The sequence below is a fragment of the Phragmites australis genome, chromosome 17, assembly GCF_958298935.1.
Source record: "Phragmites australis chromosome 17, lpPhrAust1.1, whole genome shotgun sequence".
NCBI lineage: Eukaryota > Viridiplantae > Streptophyta > Magnoliopsida > Poales > Poaceae > Phragmites > Phragmites australis.
In genome coordinates this window covers 23,612,757-23,627,567 of record NC_084937.1, presented here as the reverse complement: position 1 = coordinate 23,627,567, position 14,811 = coordinate 23,612,757, and the positions used below count along the sequence as shown (strand labels likewise).

The 14,811-nt window shown below is 46.4% G+C and overlaps 1 protein-coding gene across 1 annotated transcript; it reads left to right on the top strand.

Moving 5' to 3' along the window:
• The first annotated feature begins 11,304 nt into the window (after positions 1–11,304).
• LOC133897752 (abscisic acid 8'-hydroxylase 3-like) lies at positions 11,305–14,811 on the top strand. Its single transcript, XM_062338573.1, has 8 exons — positions 11,305–11,748; positions 11,896–12,214; positions 12,317–12,469; positions 12,557–12,898; positions 13,058–13,136; positions 13,294–13,400; positions 13,946–14,064; positions 14,403–14,811. The coding sequence occupies exons 1-8, from the start codon at positions 11,528–11,530 to the stop codon at positions 14,548–14,550; spliced, it is 1,488 nt and encodes a 495-aa protein (XP_062194557.1). The 5' UTR covers positions 11,305–11,527; the 3' UTR covers positions 14,551–14,811.

The window sequence follows — 14,811 nt, the reverse complement described above, 5'->3', positions numbered from 1 at the left end:
TTGTTTAATTAATAATTGAACTATGTATTAATTATATAGACTCTTTGGTTTAATCTTGACCATTAGATGATCATAACAATCAATAGTGTAGAACATTTTTTGTTTTATTAATATGATAATTTATAACTATTGAGAGCGAACGTGGTGACTTATTTTAACTCTATTTTACTAAGATAATTAGCAAGATAGTCCGCACGAATATCGTGGCCAGATTTGCTTCAAAATCTAGTATCCTAATCCATTGAATACGATATATAAGTCTTTTAGACTTGTGTTTATCTAGATAACTATGTTTTTTTATTTTATTATTTTCAGTTTGTCGTTGGTTGCTTCTTATTTTATTTTGCTTGGCAAAGGTAGAAACCGACTCAATTTAGTTGTTTGAACATAGTATGATAGTCCTTTTTTCTAGTTGTTTTTTATATTTAGCAAAGGGGCTTTGAGCTACGCAGAAGTAAATCTATTACCTATTTTTCAATTTTCCTAACAAATCCAGTCAAGCATGCCTCCTCGTCTGCCTATCTGTCACGATTGCGAGATTTCAGCATCATCTTGGTCGCATCATATTGTAGGTTGTGCCATGCTTTCCCCATCCACTGTTTCATTGGTGCCTCTTGTTACCACTTTAAGTCATGGCAACACCATTTGTAGCATGTAGGTTGTGTTTTTGTCCTGAGCGTTTTTTTTATTGTTGTTGCCTCGAGCTATAAAGAAGTAAATGTATTATCTAATTTTTCAGTTTTTCTAATGAATTTTATCCAACATAGCTCCTTGTGTCACGATTGCGTGGTTTTGACTTCACCTTGGTTGCATCATGTTGTAGGCTGCATCGTGCTTTGCCCATCCACAATTTCATCAGTGGCTCTTGTCATCACGGCTCCACCATTTTGCTTACCAATTAGTATGGTAATTAAACTCCTATTTTATCTATCTATCCTAAATTTGACCTATTTATTAATTATATTTCACATGGATAATTTGATTTAATCTAAAAGATCGTAACAATCATTGGTTCAGATCTTTCTCTTTTTTATTAACAAGATATTTTTTAGCTGGTGAGCGAACACGAGGCTCATTTTAACATTCTATTATTAAAATAATAGATAGATGCACAATGCTCGGATGTACTAAGGCCACACTAGTACATTGTATACGCACAAACACGCACTGTGCGCAAGTGTTCACCTGCACAAAAGCAGTAGTAGCTATTCGCTCATCAACAAAGTTTTTCTCATGCGGGTGAGGTGGCTTATCCACCACTCTTCGTGCATTGAGATTTGTGTACTACATATAGTGCATATGTGTTTTTCTCAATAAAAAATTAATTATTGTGGATAAGCCACCTCGCTCGTAAGGCGTTTGGGCTGTGCATTTTCCATTCACTCATGAATCTTCGATATCCCTCCATATCGACAAGCATGCACAGACTAATAACCCGTACCAACTTGCAAAGAGGTCAGTTGCCGAGGGATCCCGATCCCCGATCACGAACCGATCCATCCCCATCACGTTAGCGCCATTGGCAACTTGCACAGTTGCACCGCATGCCATCACCTGACGAGCACAACGCGCGCGAAAGGGCTATTTCGGAGCCACACACGTGGCCCGCGCCGCGACGGGGACGGCCGGCGCCAGCGGGAGCACGCGGACGGCGACGGGGAGGCCCATCCGGCGGTCCTCCAGGCACCGACATCGGCGGCGCGACGTGGGCCAGGCCCGGACGTCGCGCAGGCTGACGCGACCCCCGCGGCTCGGTCGGTGGACCGTAGCGCCGCGGCCACTACTCCTCCCGGCGCGCACCTCCGATCCGCGGCTGCAAGTTGCACCGGGATAGCGCTCCACGGGCCCAGGCGGATCGATCAGGTGATTGGCGCGCGCGCGCGCGTCAGCTTGCCATGCGGGTGTGCTGCGTCTGATGTGACCGCTTCGGGTGTGGTCGCGGCCGTTCATGTGCTCGCTCGCGCGGGCGAGCGCGGTGTTAGTTGGTTAATTTTCGCTGCTGAGATGCATGAGCGCGATGCCATGACGACCACGGCGCTCACCGGCACACGCACGCCGCGAGTTGTGGCCGGGAGCCTGCCTTCGCGCACGATCCGCAATAAATTTCGAGACGTGCGGGGCGATCCGTCGAGCAGACAGCACACACGGCCGGTTCTAGAGCAGCCTCAACTGTCCGACCGAGCGGATCTCCGCGACAGCGATGTCGCGCTCGATCGGCGGGGAACAGCTGGCCCAGGACGGCGCAGGTGCAAAAAACCAGGTTACTGTGGCTTAACGGCCTGAAAGGGCCACGATCGAGATCGATCAGCGGGAGGCGGCACGCACGGCGGAACATCACAGCCGTGCCGCGTCGAAATCTCAGGTACTGTGCACTGAGCTTTCCGGAGAAATGGAGTATTATTAGACATCTCCAACGGTTTCTCTTCAGACCATAATATTTTACAAAAGTATTTTAGTTTACTTCAACGCTCCAACAATTTCCTTCGTAATTACCATCACAAAGGGATTCTTAACGGTTCATTTTACGAATCTCTTTGAAAAAAAACTATTAGAGATAAGAGAAAATAAAAAAATAAAAACAGAAAGAGAAATCGAGAAAAAAACGAAATAAAGAAAATATGGTTAGAGCTAGTCAAGTTTGGCCACCGAGAGTGATCTTGATCAATCTATATCTTACTCTTTGGATGCTGGGGGTTCCTGATTCAGCTAGCTTGTTCAGTCACGTTTATGATAGTGCGCGATCCCGAGAACGCTCAAGTCACAGCTGACTCGACCGTAGTTTCCTCTTTCCAGCAGTCCACTAACGAGAGCATTGATCTACAACTTAATCCACAGCACCGACTTCGGAAGAGGGTTGATGTTGGAAGATACATAAATGATACTGTTAGCGATAATCAAGCTAGCGTGCACAAAAGGAGAATGGAATCTGTATATTTTAAGTGACTGAAATTCGTGTCATCTTATTATAACAGTAGTTAGTAACTTTTTTTTTCTTTTCCTGATTTTTCTCTGGTTGCCCCAACTCCTCTTCCGCCATCTCACCATCGCCCACCCTAACCTAGAATAAGTGGCTGAAATTTGGCTAAATTTTAGTCACTTGAAAATTAGCAAAACGAAAAAGGGTATGTGAATGAGAACTGAGCTATTCCAATGGTGTATCATGCACACTCAGATTTAAGTCTTAGATTTGGTATAGACGTTTAACTTTTTCCTAGTGTATTTGGTGTTTAAAGTGCATGCCTACGCTACATGATATTAGATTTCTATTCTAGTTTAAAAGTGTGCTAGAACGTACTGCATAAATGTGTATGTGTGTCCGACTTATATAAAAACATATGTATCCAAATTTAGGCTTGAATAAAGGCATCATCCAAGTTTTTGATGTGTGTCCGTGCTATGTGAGGCTAGACCTCCATTCTGGTTTAGACGTGTATTAGGCGTACCTACATGAGTGTGTGTACGTGTGTATTTGACTTGTACTGAAAAAAGTCACTGGATTCCATTTTAGGGCTTGAATAAAGGCATGATCCACGATTTCAATATGCGCTCACGCTACGTGAGGCTAGACCTCTATATTGGTTATATTTATACTATGACACACCTATATTATGTGTGTAGGGATGAAAATAGATCAGATTTTTCCCGATCAGCCGATACTTTTAGATGTTGATCGGATATCGGATATTAGATTCGGATATAGAAAGTCAGGTATTTGTCAGATATCCGAGAATAAATTTGGATATATCCAAAGACTATCCGACAACTATCCAAATCTATCTTTCGGTGCTTGTAAATTTTTCATACGGAGTTGGATGGAGATGATATTTATATGAAAATTATAGCTCTCAATGAGATATACAAGTTTGTAGTTGATATTTTTTTATTTAAAATTATTAATATGTTCAAATAATAAATAAAAGCTTCAACCAATATATTGAACACTCATTACTTTTTCGATTTCGCTCTAACATAACTCATTCTATATAAGTATATTATTAATTTGCTTATTAGATCTCTAATGTAGTTGAGTTTTTGATACATAGAATGGTTGAACAATCATAGCATATGCAATATATATTGTTATTACTGTTACTCAATATCTGAATAAATATTTGTGACCGATATTATCTGTAGCTGACTCATCACCGTTGTCGGAGGACGAACTCCTGTCGCAGGGATCCCGAGAGATCCCTTTTTAGAGATTCGGCCGGGGGGATGATCCTGAATGAGTTCGTCGGAGAAATAAATGCAACGGCCGGTGGTGGGGGATGGTCGACCTAGTGCAAAGAGAAATAAATGCACCGGAGTTTAGACAGGTTCGGGCCGCACGGGGGCGTAATACCCTACTCCTGTGTGGATGCAATATCCTTCCCCGAAGGGGATCCCTCAGGGATATATCTGGTTACAAGAATATATTGTCTAACTGAGAGCTTGAGGCTCCCTTGTTCTAGCTCTGCTCAAGCTCGCTTGCGGTGTTCTTCGGATGATGTCTTCGATCGTCTCGATCTGTCTTCGGATGTTTTCTCGTGTGTTCGGGTTGTCTTGGTCTGTCTTCTTGATCCCCCCTTCTTCTTTCTGTATGCCCATCCTTTTATGCACTCGCCGGCCACAACATACCCCAAATGGGAAAGAAGGGGCACATGTTCCAAGACGCCACGACTGAGAAAGGCGTTATCATTCCCTCTGGGCGAAGTGACAGGGGCGGTGGAAAAACGCGGCGCGCGTTCGACCACCCGTCACTGTGGACGCCCTGGAGCCATTGAGAGGGCCCACCGGGCAGCCACAGAGGCACCCGGCGCGCCCACCCTGTCTTGTTCCTCTGCCAGGGCAGGGTGGCAGGCGGAACGCTTTGATCCTGGCAACGTTATCCCGAGATACCCCGGATGATACGGGACAGGACCTGTGCAATTAATGGACCCACGCGCCCCTGTCAAAGCATGGCAGGGATTGACACTGCGGCGGGAGCAGTTGGGGATGTCAGGATGTCAGGCCGTGCATGCCCATTAAATGTGGCCTTGGACCTCTGATTGGTTGACGCCTCGTTGGTGGGCCCCTCTGGGTCGTCGGGGCTTCGGGTACCCTCGCGCGAACCTTCGGGGAATCGAGTGCTCGGGGGCTGCCACGTGCAACCCCGAGTACCCTCTCCCGAGCGCCTTTGCACGCACCTTCGGGGAACCGAGTGCTCGGGGGCTGCCACGTGCAGCCCCGAGCACTCTCTCCCGAGCACTTTTGTAGAACCTTCGGGGAACCGAGCGCTCAGTGGCCGCTACGTGCAGCCCCGAGCACTTCGGTAGAACCTTCGGGGAACCGAGCGCTCGGGGGCTGCCCCGTGCAGCCCCGAGCACTCTCTCCCAAGCACTTAGCTCTTCTGCCCATCGGGGGACTAGGGTACTCGGGGGCGAGCGGGCACCTCCCCGAGCACTTTCTTCCTGGTACTTGGACTCTGCGGGTCATCGGGGAACTAGGGTGCTCGGGGACCAGAGGCTGTGGCCCCGAGCACCTTCTCCCGGAACTTAGATTTTCCTCATCCTGCAAGAGGGATCTCGCGGGATGGTGACACATGGCGGACGGCTGGCCTGGTCTCGGGACTCAGGGACCCCCGGTTCCTGATACACTGACAACCGTATCGATCTATATTTGTGACCAAGATTATTCGCATCTGTATCTGTATCTGACAACATCCATATCCGACTCTAATTCTAATGAAAAAAAAGATAGAATATAGCATCAACAATATCCGTCCGTATATGATCCGATTACACTCGTATATATGTGGGGTGTGTAAGTGTGTATGCCACTTGTACTTTAAAAAAAAAACATATGATCCGGGATTTCGAAGACTAGTTGCAATGCAACTACTTTTCTTTCCCCTTCTTCGCATTTCAGAATTAAAGCATCGTTCACGTGGAGCAGTTCCTTTTTCGGCATTCATATACGTGTTGTGCTAGTATTTTAATTTAGAGAATGTAACATCCATGAAGGTTTTAATAATTAAAAGCAGAAGGCACGGTGAACCCCCTGAATCAATAATAATGCCGTACTTTCAAATTTATTTTTGATAGGAGCTGTGCACAAATGATACTTGCTTTGATAATGTGGTGTTGTCCGATACACGTACATTAAACTGAAGAATCATCCGGGGAATGGATACATGTCATGGAGCATGGTTCCTCCTCTCCGCTTCAAGATGCAAGAAAACCACCGATAGGTGCCCGTCTCCCACAAATGTAAATGCGGAATATTTTTCCTTAATTCTGCTAAAAATAAACAGTTGAGTGTGAAATCCTTGCAAACAAATCGTGCAACATAGCCTTCGAGCATGATAAGTAATTTAGTACTGTATGTATCCTAGCCAGGCTTCGGTAGCGCAAGTTGCACTAGAGTTCCAGAACACGTAAAGAGGAGATACAGATATGCATTAATCTCAGAAGATCACATAGAGCCATACAGAGTAAGTACTATGCACCTCCAGATGTTACCATCTTCCTCGTCAGCTAAAGGTGACTAAATGAGCCGGATCAAACGGGCCGACACGATGTATGGCTATTTCGGCTCGGTCTAGACACGGCACGGCAGCTAACGGATCAGACTGGCATGGCACAACGGCTTGAACTGTGTCTGAGTCGGAGCCACGGCACGATAGGCCGGTACGGCACGATCCGTTTAACTGTTTCTATTTTTATAATATCTTATATAATTTATTTAGATCTAATATCATATAAGATATGTGGTGTAATGATAATACGTTTGACTCCTAAGAAGAAGTTCGTGTGTTCGATTCTTGGTCAAAGCAAGTTTGTGTGATTTTTTCTAATTTTCCGTGGGCTAACGGGCCAAAAAGATCATCAGACCTATCGTGTCGCGATCTGGTACGGCACGGTGCAGTCTTAAATGGGTTGTACCTAGATTAGAGTCGCGACTCGTGGGTCGACACGGCACGACCCATTTAGCTAACAGACCTAATCAGATCGTGCCTCAATAGACCCATACCGTGCCGAGCCGAGTCACCCATTTGGTCACCTCTGTCATCAGCTATATATGCGGTCATGCATGCATGCATAGGTGGATCCACGGCCCTTTATTCCCAAGAACACTTAAGTATCTAAACCGCTCTATAATTTTTAGTATAAAAGAGAAAGAAGAAGAGAAGAAAAAAGAAGGAGAAGGAAGAAGAAGAGAAAAAAAAAGGAAATGAAGGAGGAAAAAATTAAGCTCCTCTAAATTTTGGCTCTGATCCACCACTGAACGCATGGAGAAGCAGAAAGTCATATATCGCTAGCTTGCCCTGCTATGCAGTATAGTAATTAATCGACGTCATCAGATGTAAGCAGTATGCACTATGCATGGCTTCTCTCAGAAGTCATCTATTCTGCAACTGTGAAACGGAAGACACTGGTATGTTCTAGAACGTTTTTGTTTTCGCCGCCGTGAAAACCATCGAGTCTCTACGCGTGGACAGACGAGCCATGCATCAAGCAGACTGGCGGTGCAACAATGGAGATATGGCGGCGTCAGTTGCTATGCTAACAGTTCGGCCTGGAAGCAGACTACTAGTCGAGTTTCTATATGTAGAGACTTCCTGCATGTGCTGAAGTTGTGCATAGGTCAGTCTAGGATCTGAATTTTCACTCCGAGTTAGAAATTAGATTCCAGCCGATCGTACTGAGCTTTGAACGACTGGATCCTTTTTTCTTTTTCTGAGAACCCGACTGGATCCCACACAAGAATAGCAATGGCCTTGTTCATCGTACTCTGCAACTCTTCTCTTCACTGCGTATTACGTTCAGCAATGGCATCCACATCGATGCTCCTACCGCAGGTGTCGACGCGCTGCGTGTTTCTGCAGTACTCCCTGCACACTGATCCTCTGGAAGGAATCCGGCGCGCGTGCACAGCTCCTAGCCGATTTGCAAGGCGCGTCACTGGCAGTTGCCAATGGGTTCTCGCAGGTCGCAAGCTGTTCACGTCCTGAAACAGTAGCGGCGGCAGGCACCGGCGGTGTCGACGGCCGGGCGGGGAGGCAACCGTGCAGGGGTAAAGGCTGCCCAGGACCGTCCCGACGCGTGTCTCGTCCGCCCTGGCCGCGACGTCGACCCAACCCATTCGCGAGGCGAGGGGGGCGCCGTCCGCGGCTGGAACTCTCGGGAGCCACCACCTGGCCGTGAGAGCCCTGGTTCCGTGGCGTTTTGCTCGTCCTCATGATTGCTGGCCCCACCTGGCAGGGACACACGCCCGGCCAGACCCAGCTGGCGCCCGGCGCGAAAATCCAGTTCCGCGTGACCGCTTGCGCGGACCACAGTAGCGTGAGCCATGTACTTTTTCTTGAATTTTTTAAGTTTTTGAGCAAAATATTTCAGTTAATTTTTTCTCAAAACTTTTAAGTCGAAAACTTTTTCCCGTTAATTTTTTTAAAAACTTTTTAAGGAAAATTTTTCTCGTGCAAATTATTCTAAAAATGAAAAACGTGAGAGAAAATTTTCTTAAAAAATGAAAGAGCAGATGTTGTTAGGATGGTACGTGTGTTGTCTTTCTTACGCGCTAAAGGGTCTGTTTGATAGAGCTCTTTCTGATTCAAAATCTCTACGGAGAGTGATTTTTTGGAGTAAGTGATTATATGGCTGAAAGTGATTCTATAGTGATTCTCTAAAATAAAATATACGAAGGAAGTGATTCTCTACATAAAGTAAATAAGGGGAAGCTGCTTTTTTCAGCTCCCCAACTTCTAGTTTATTTTAGAGAATTACTCCCACGGATTCCATTCAGGAAGCTAAAAGCTAAAAGCTGCTGTTTGACAGAATTCCCCTTGATTCCAACCGAAAAGTTACTCTAAAAACTCTACCAAACAGACCTAAATAGTAGACTCCCACCCGGTGGGCACGGCAGGATGCATGCATGCACGATAAATGCAACTTCAATGTCCTTACACATGCAGCGTCTATGAAACTTTTGAATAGCGCGTGCGCGCTAAGAAATTTGCCCCTTCCCTTATTTCTCTCCCTAGGTTCATAGCCTGTAGAGGAAGTAGTGAAATCCACGCTGTCAAAAAGATGGGCAGGCTTTCTCGCATGCACGTGAATTAGCACGGTCCTATTGTTTATTTTTCATCTATTTCTCATATATGATACTCATCCATCTATTAATTACCTTATATACCCTATAATTTTTTTTCATCTAACTTCCCTACATGAATATCAATCTTAAGGTCTATTTGGTAGAGCTTTCCAACCTTCTGATTTTGTAGTGGAAGTTATTCTGTGATAGAAGTAGATTATGTGGTGAAAGTGATTTTGTTTGTGAAATCGTTTGGTATGCTAGTGGTTGAAGTAATTCTTAAGAGAAGATTATGTTAAAATTGAGGAGAATCAACTGTGAATTAGTGAAAGTTAGATTTTTTTCTCCCACCTTACAGTACAAAATGTGAAAGTGATTTTCTCTGATTCTAACGCGAAATCGTTTTACCGATATGACGTTTGGCAACGCTTCCACCGATTTTGAGATAGAATCAACTCACGTAGCGTTACCAAACAGCCCCTTGATAAACGGTTCTGATAAGGCGTGTCAGTAAATTTTCGTTTTCATGCATGCACGGCCGATGCTTTCGTGTCACTGCCGCTTGGCCGCCCGATCTGGCGAGGACGGCTCGCGTGGAGCCGGGTCGGCCAGGGCCCCAGGGAGTCGCAGGTGTGACTTTGTTAAAGGATCTGAGACCGTTGGATCTTTCGTGCACGAACGAGATCTGGCGAGCAGCAACGCGACCCTTGCCACTGGGACGAAACGTTTTGTGTAATTTCGTCGTTCTTTTTTCTGTACACGGTTTTGATTTTCTTTTTGGCTGAGGAGTGCCAGAAAGTGTAACTACCCATGTATGGCACATAAACTTTTTATCCCTGTCGCAATAATAAGAATTGCATGCGTAGAAGTAAGCCCTTCAGTAGAATCCAATTTCCATTTGTTACTGCACCGTGCACTTATACCTCTTCAGATAAGTTTTAATTCATCCTCTAATCCATAGCTACTATATTGTATTCTACTTCAAAATATTATGTTGGACAGCCGCGTAGTTGTGCGGGTATATATATCAGGTAGTTTTATGATTCAAGATGAATGGTCTAGGCAGTTCTCAGTAGCTCTCAAACAATTCAACATTCTATTTTGAGGTTATAAGACAAATAAAATGACGCGCTCCCAAAATCTCAATAGCCTTAAAATGAAGAACTTTACAGTCGACACCTTCTCACAATATCCATGGTCAGAGGAGGTAAGGCTTTCGAGGCTGGAGGAGGATGCACGGCCGGTGGCTAGTAATGGTGTGGTGGTATAGTGAGGCATCGACGTTGCACACAGTAGGTGGCTGGTTTGAGTAGCAGGGATGACAAAATCAGATTGGTTAGCGCAGTGGCAGGTGGTGTACGCAAATCTGGCAGTGAGAAAGCTATCTGAGATAAAGGTGGAGGGCGAGGCAGGCACGAGCAATGGCAGAAAATGAACAGAAGAAATGTCTGGAGCCAAAACAATAGGGAAAGATCTAGAAATTGAATGCGATCCATCTACGTCAGATTCCCATATGAAGACTGAGATGTGGCGACTGTAAAAGGTTTGGTTTTTAGCTAACTTAAGTATAGCATCTCCCATAGAATGGTTAGGAAATAACCCTTTCATACCTAATTATCAACATTTTGGGAATAAATGAGAAAAGTTAGCGTGAACATCCCTAGCTCACAAATATTAAAGAGAGAATAAATGGGCCATGCCAAGTAATAGTCAAAAAAAAAATTGGACTAGGGATGTAAGTTTTGTATTTTTTTTAATCATTACTTATTAGGTTGATAAAAAAATAAACTAGATATTCACTCCCACTTTGTTAAGTTAAGGAGAAATAAATTAAAAAGTGATCGAGAACTATCCATTATGGATTCACTTGCATTCCTATTTCGGACATTATGATATCTGATACTCTGGCTTTTTTCAAAGTGAAAAAAATATATTTGTTATATGAAAATATTTTCCAAAATTATGATGCTATCATTTTCCCATGACTAATCAAAATAGTATTCTTCTATATGATTAGTGGTCAGAGTAAAAAGGCTTCACTGTATGTTTTATAAAACACAATATATTTACGAACAGAGGGGGTAGGTGGGAACACAAGGAAGATCCCCACAATTTCAGCTTAATTTTTTGCTCCCCCTGACAAGTCCACAGGCATACGCTTTAATTAGGACTTATCCTCCCGCATGCAGGTTTTATCTTCTTGACTTTAACCTATGCCACCGAGGTATCTGCCCGCAGGCGCTCCTTCTATAAATACCACGCAAGGCCTTCCCTCTTCCTCCACCAGTCGAAAGATCCATCCATCAGAGATTTTTCTTCCCTCTCTCCCTCTCCTCACACACTCTGTCTCTCTCCTACTAACGACGAACGTATATATAGCATAGACACACACCACAACACACAAGTGCACACCAAGCAAGAAAGCAGCAGGCCAGTCTGCAATCTCCAATTGATCTCCTTCTCAAGGATCAGTTGGATGGCCGTCCTCTTCATCCTTGTGTGCATCCTCATTTCTCTTGGCTTCGCGTTGTACGTCCACTACGCAAGCCGGCAGAAGAGGAAAGGCCAAGGCTACTACGGCCATGAGCAGTCAGCCTTGAAGCTGCCCCCTGGCTCCATGGGCTGGCCTTACCTTGGCGAGACCCTTCAGCTCTACTCCCAGGACCCCAACGTCTTCTTCGCCTCCAAACAGAAGAGGTTAGTCGTCGTTGGTGACTCAAGCATGTCCTTCTCCTTCCTTGTTCCTCTCACTCACCTTTTGCAAGTTGCAACCTGCAGCATGCATGTATGCATATGAGAAGTTACTGACGGCCAGGTGGTTGCATGGGCGTGTGGCTTGTGCAGGTACGGCAATATCTTCAAGACGCGCCTTCTGGGCTGCCCGTGCGTGATGCTGGCGAGCCCGGAGGCGGCGCGGTTCGTGCTGGTGACGCAGGCGCACTTGTTCAAGCCGACGTACCCGCGGAGCAAGGAGCGCATGATCGGGCCATGGGCGCTCTTCTTCCACCAGGGCGACTACCACCTCCGCCTCCGCAGGCTCGTCCAGGGCGCGCTCGGCCCCAACGCGCTGCGCGCGCTCGTGCCGGACGTCGAGGCCGCCGTGCAGTCCACGCTCGCCTCCTGGGACGGCCGGGTTACAAGCACGTTCCACGCCATGAAGCGAGTAAGCATATAGTTAATTTCCAGACTAGTGTACGAGTAATGAGATGTCAGTAATGTCGGATTGGATGCTGAATATTGCTGCGTACGTGTTTGCTTCTTTCAGCTGTCGTTTGATGTCGGCATCGTGACGATCTTCGGCGGCCAGCTCGACGACCGGCGGAAGGCAGAGCTGAGGAAGAATTACTCCATCGTTGAGAAGGGCTACAACTCCTTCCCCAACAGCTTCCCCGGGACGCTCTATTACAAGGCGATCCAGGTGAGCACGCGGCGACATTTACAACCAGCCTAGGAGTACATTTTTGGCAAAACAGTACATGACATGTGAAACTGTTTAACACTGTAGGCGCGACGGCAGCTGCACGGCGTGCTGAGCGACATCATGCGGGAGCGTCGATCGCGGGGCGAGCCGGGGTCCGACCTCCTGGGATGCTTAATGCAGTCCCGGAGCGACGACGGCGCGCTCCTCCTCACCGACGAGCAGGTTGCCGACAACATCATCGGCGTGCTGTTCGCGGCGCAGGACACGACCGCCAGCGTGCTCACCTGGACCGCCAAGTACCTCCACGACCACCCCAAGCTCCTCGAGGCCGTCGCGGCGGAGCAGGCGGCGATCCGCGAGGCCAACAACGGCGGGAGGCGGCCGCTGACGTGGGCGCAGACGAGGAGCATGGTGCTAACGCATAGGGTACGTGTTGGAGCACACAACACCTCTGCTTTTTTTGGGTTTCGACGCCCGGCCGCGCGCCGCGGGACGAGCGATTTGCCCTGTTTTTTCGTACGATTCCGTGTTTTCTTGTGTGGTTACTGAAGGCGCCGTTCTTTTGTTCCCATCTCATCCATCCAGGTGATTTTGGAGAGCTTAAGGATGGCGAGCATCATCTCGTTCACATTCAGGGAGGCCGTGGCTGACGTGGAGTACAAAGGTACGCACGCGCGCACGTGCACGCGCGCGGCCTGCGGTGGACGTGGAGCTACGCCATCGTAGAGACGCTGTCTGGCACTCCTTTTTTTTCCGCGTATAGATGCAGCCGTGGGGGCCTTAATTCTGACGCGAATTCTATGTATTTCCTTGGTGTGTAGGGTTTCTTATCCCCAAGGGGTGGAAGGTGATGCCTTTGTTCAGGAACATCCATCATAACCCAGACTACTTTCAGGATCCACAGAAGTTCGACCCTTCTAGATTCCAGGTCTAGGTCTCATCATTGTTGTGCTTGTTGTGGATACGTATGAAGAAACTGAAAATTATTCTTTTTTCGATGCATTAAATTCACCATCTCATGGGTCACTGTTACTATAGCAAAATTACCGATGTCTTCATGCATCACGACGATGACTGCTTAATTACATTGCATTTCTTGACACATACAACAGCATAGCGTAACCGGAAAATAAGATGCAGTGTGTCATTGTTCTATGTTCGACCCAATAGGTACAGTTTTATATCCACTGTATGCGACACAGCTACATCACACAGTAGAACGGATTATGAAAACCTAACCTAGTACCTCTGTTGCCTCAAGTCTTTATCTGGAATATTTAAGTCTTTACTTCCCACAATGGCCTTATTTAATTTTTTTTAAAATCCATGCATGAAACAACATCCACTAGCGTACAATCTAAGTGCACACTAACATCCCTTTTCTGTGGTATGCAACAACAACAACAAACGGGCAACCCTAAAAGTCCTACACCTTTGCTGATTTTGGGTGTTTGTGGAACATTGCATATGCAGGTGGCTCCGCGGCCGAAAACCTTCATGCCATTTGGGAACGGCGTGCACGCGTGCCCCGGGAACGAGCTGGCCAAGCTCGAGATGCTGGTCCTCATCCACCACCTGGTCACCGGCTACAGGTGCGTTCACTCTCCGCGCAGATCTGCCATATATTCTCGCTTGTCCTTGTGGATCAGAACGCCCCATGGCTGGTGCCACACCATTGGCCGCCTCTCCCTGTCACAAAATTCCACAGCATGCATGCTCCAAATCCCCAGTATGCATGCATCAATCAAACCGTAAAACTATGGATGCTTCCAATGTCTTCACTTCTAGCTCGCTATCTTCTTGCACAACTGACAAGTCCTGCTCCTGTATGAGCAGTTTGAGCACTGATCACTGATGTAACGAAAGTTTGAGTACAGTTAAGCTTACGCTGAGATTCTGATCAACGTGTGCATTTATGCTTGATTTGCAGGTGGGAGATTGTTGGATCCAGCGATGAGGTCGAGTACAGCCCGTTCCCTGTGCCTAAGCACGGCTTGCCCGTCAAATTATGGAGAGAAAATAGTACGGCGGATAGTAAGGGTTGTGAGGGTGATAATGTTGAGGATATAATAGTTTGACACTTTGATTAGGCATTGATTTAACCTAGCAAGCTAGATAGTTTTTCTTTCTTTCTTTTCTTTGCTTGCCCTTCTCCTGATCAAAATAAGTTGAAGGAGAAAGGCTTCCTTTTCTTTTTAGCTTTCCCTGATAATGATGAAAATGTAAGCTACGTGGTTATAAATGATGCAGATCATTGGTACAATCACCATTGGGTGATATCACAAACAGCTACCAGGGTTGTCTCTTTGCTCCTTGAAATTTGGGTTGTGCTGAGTTGA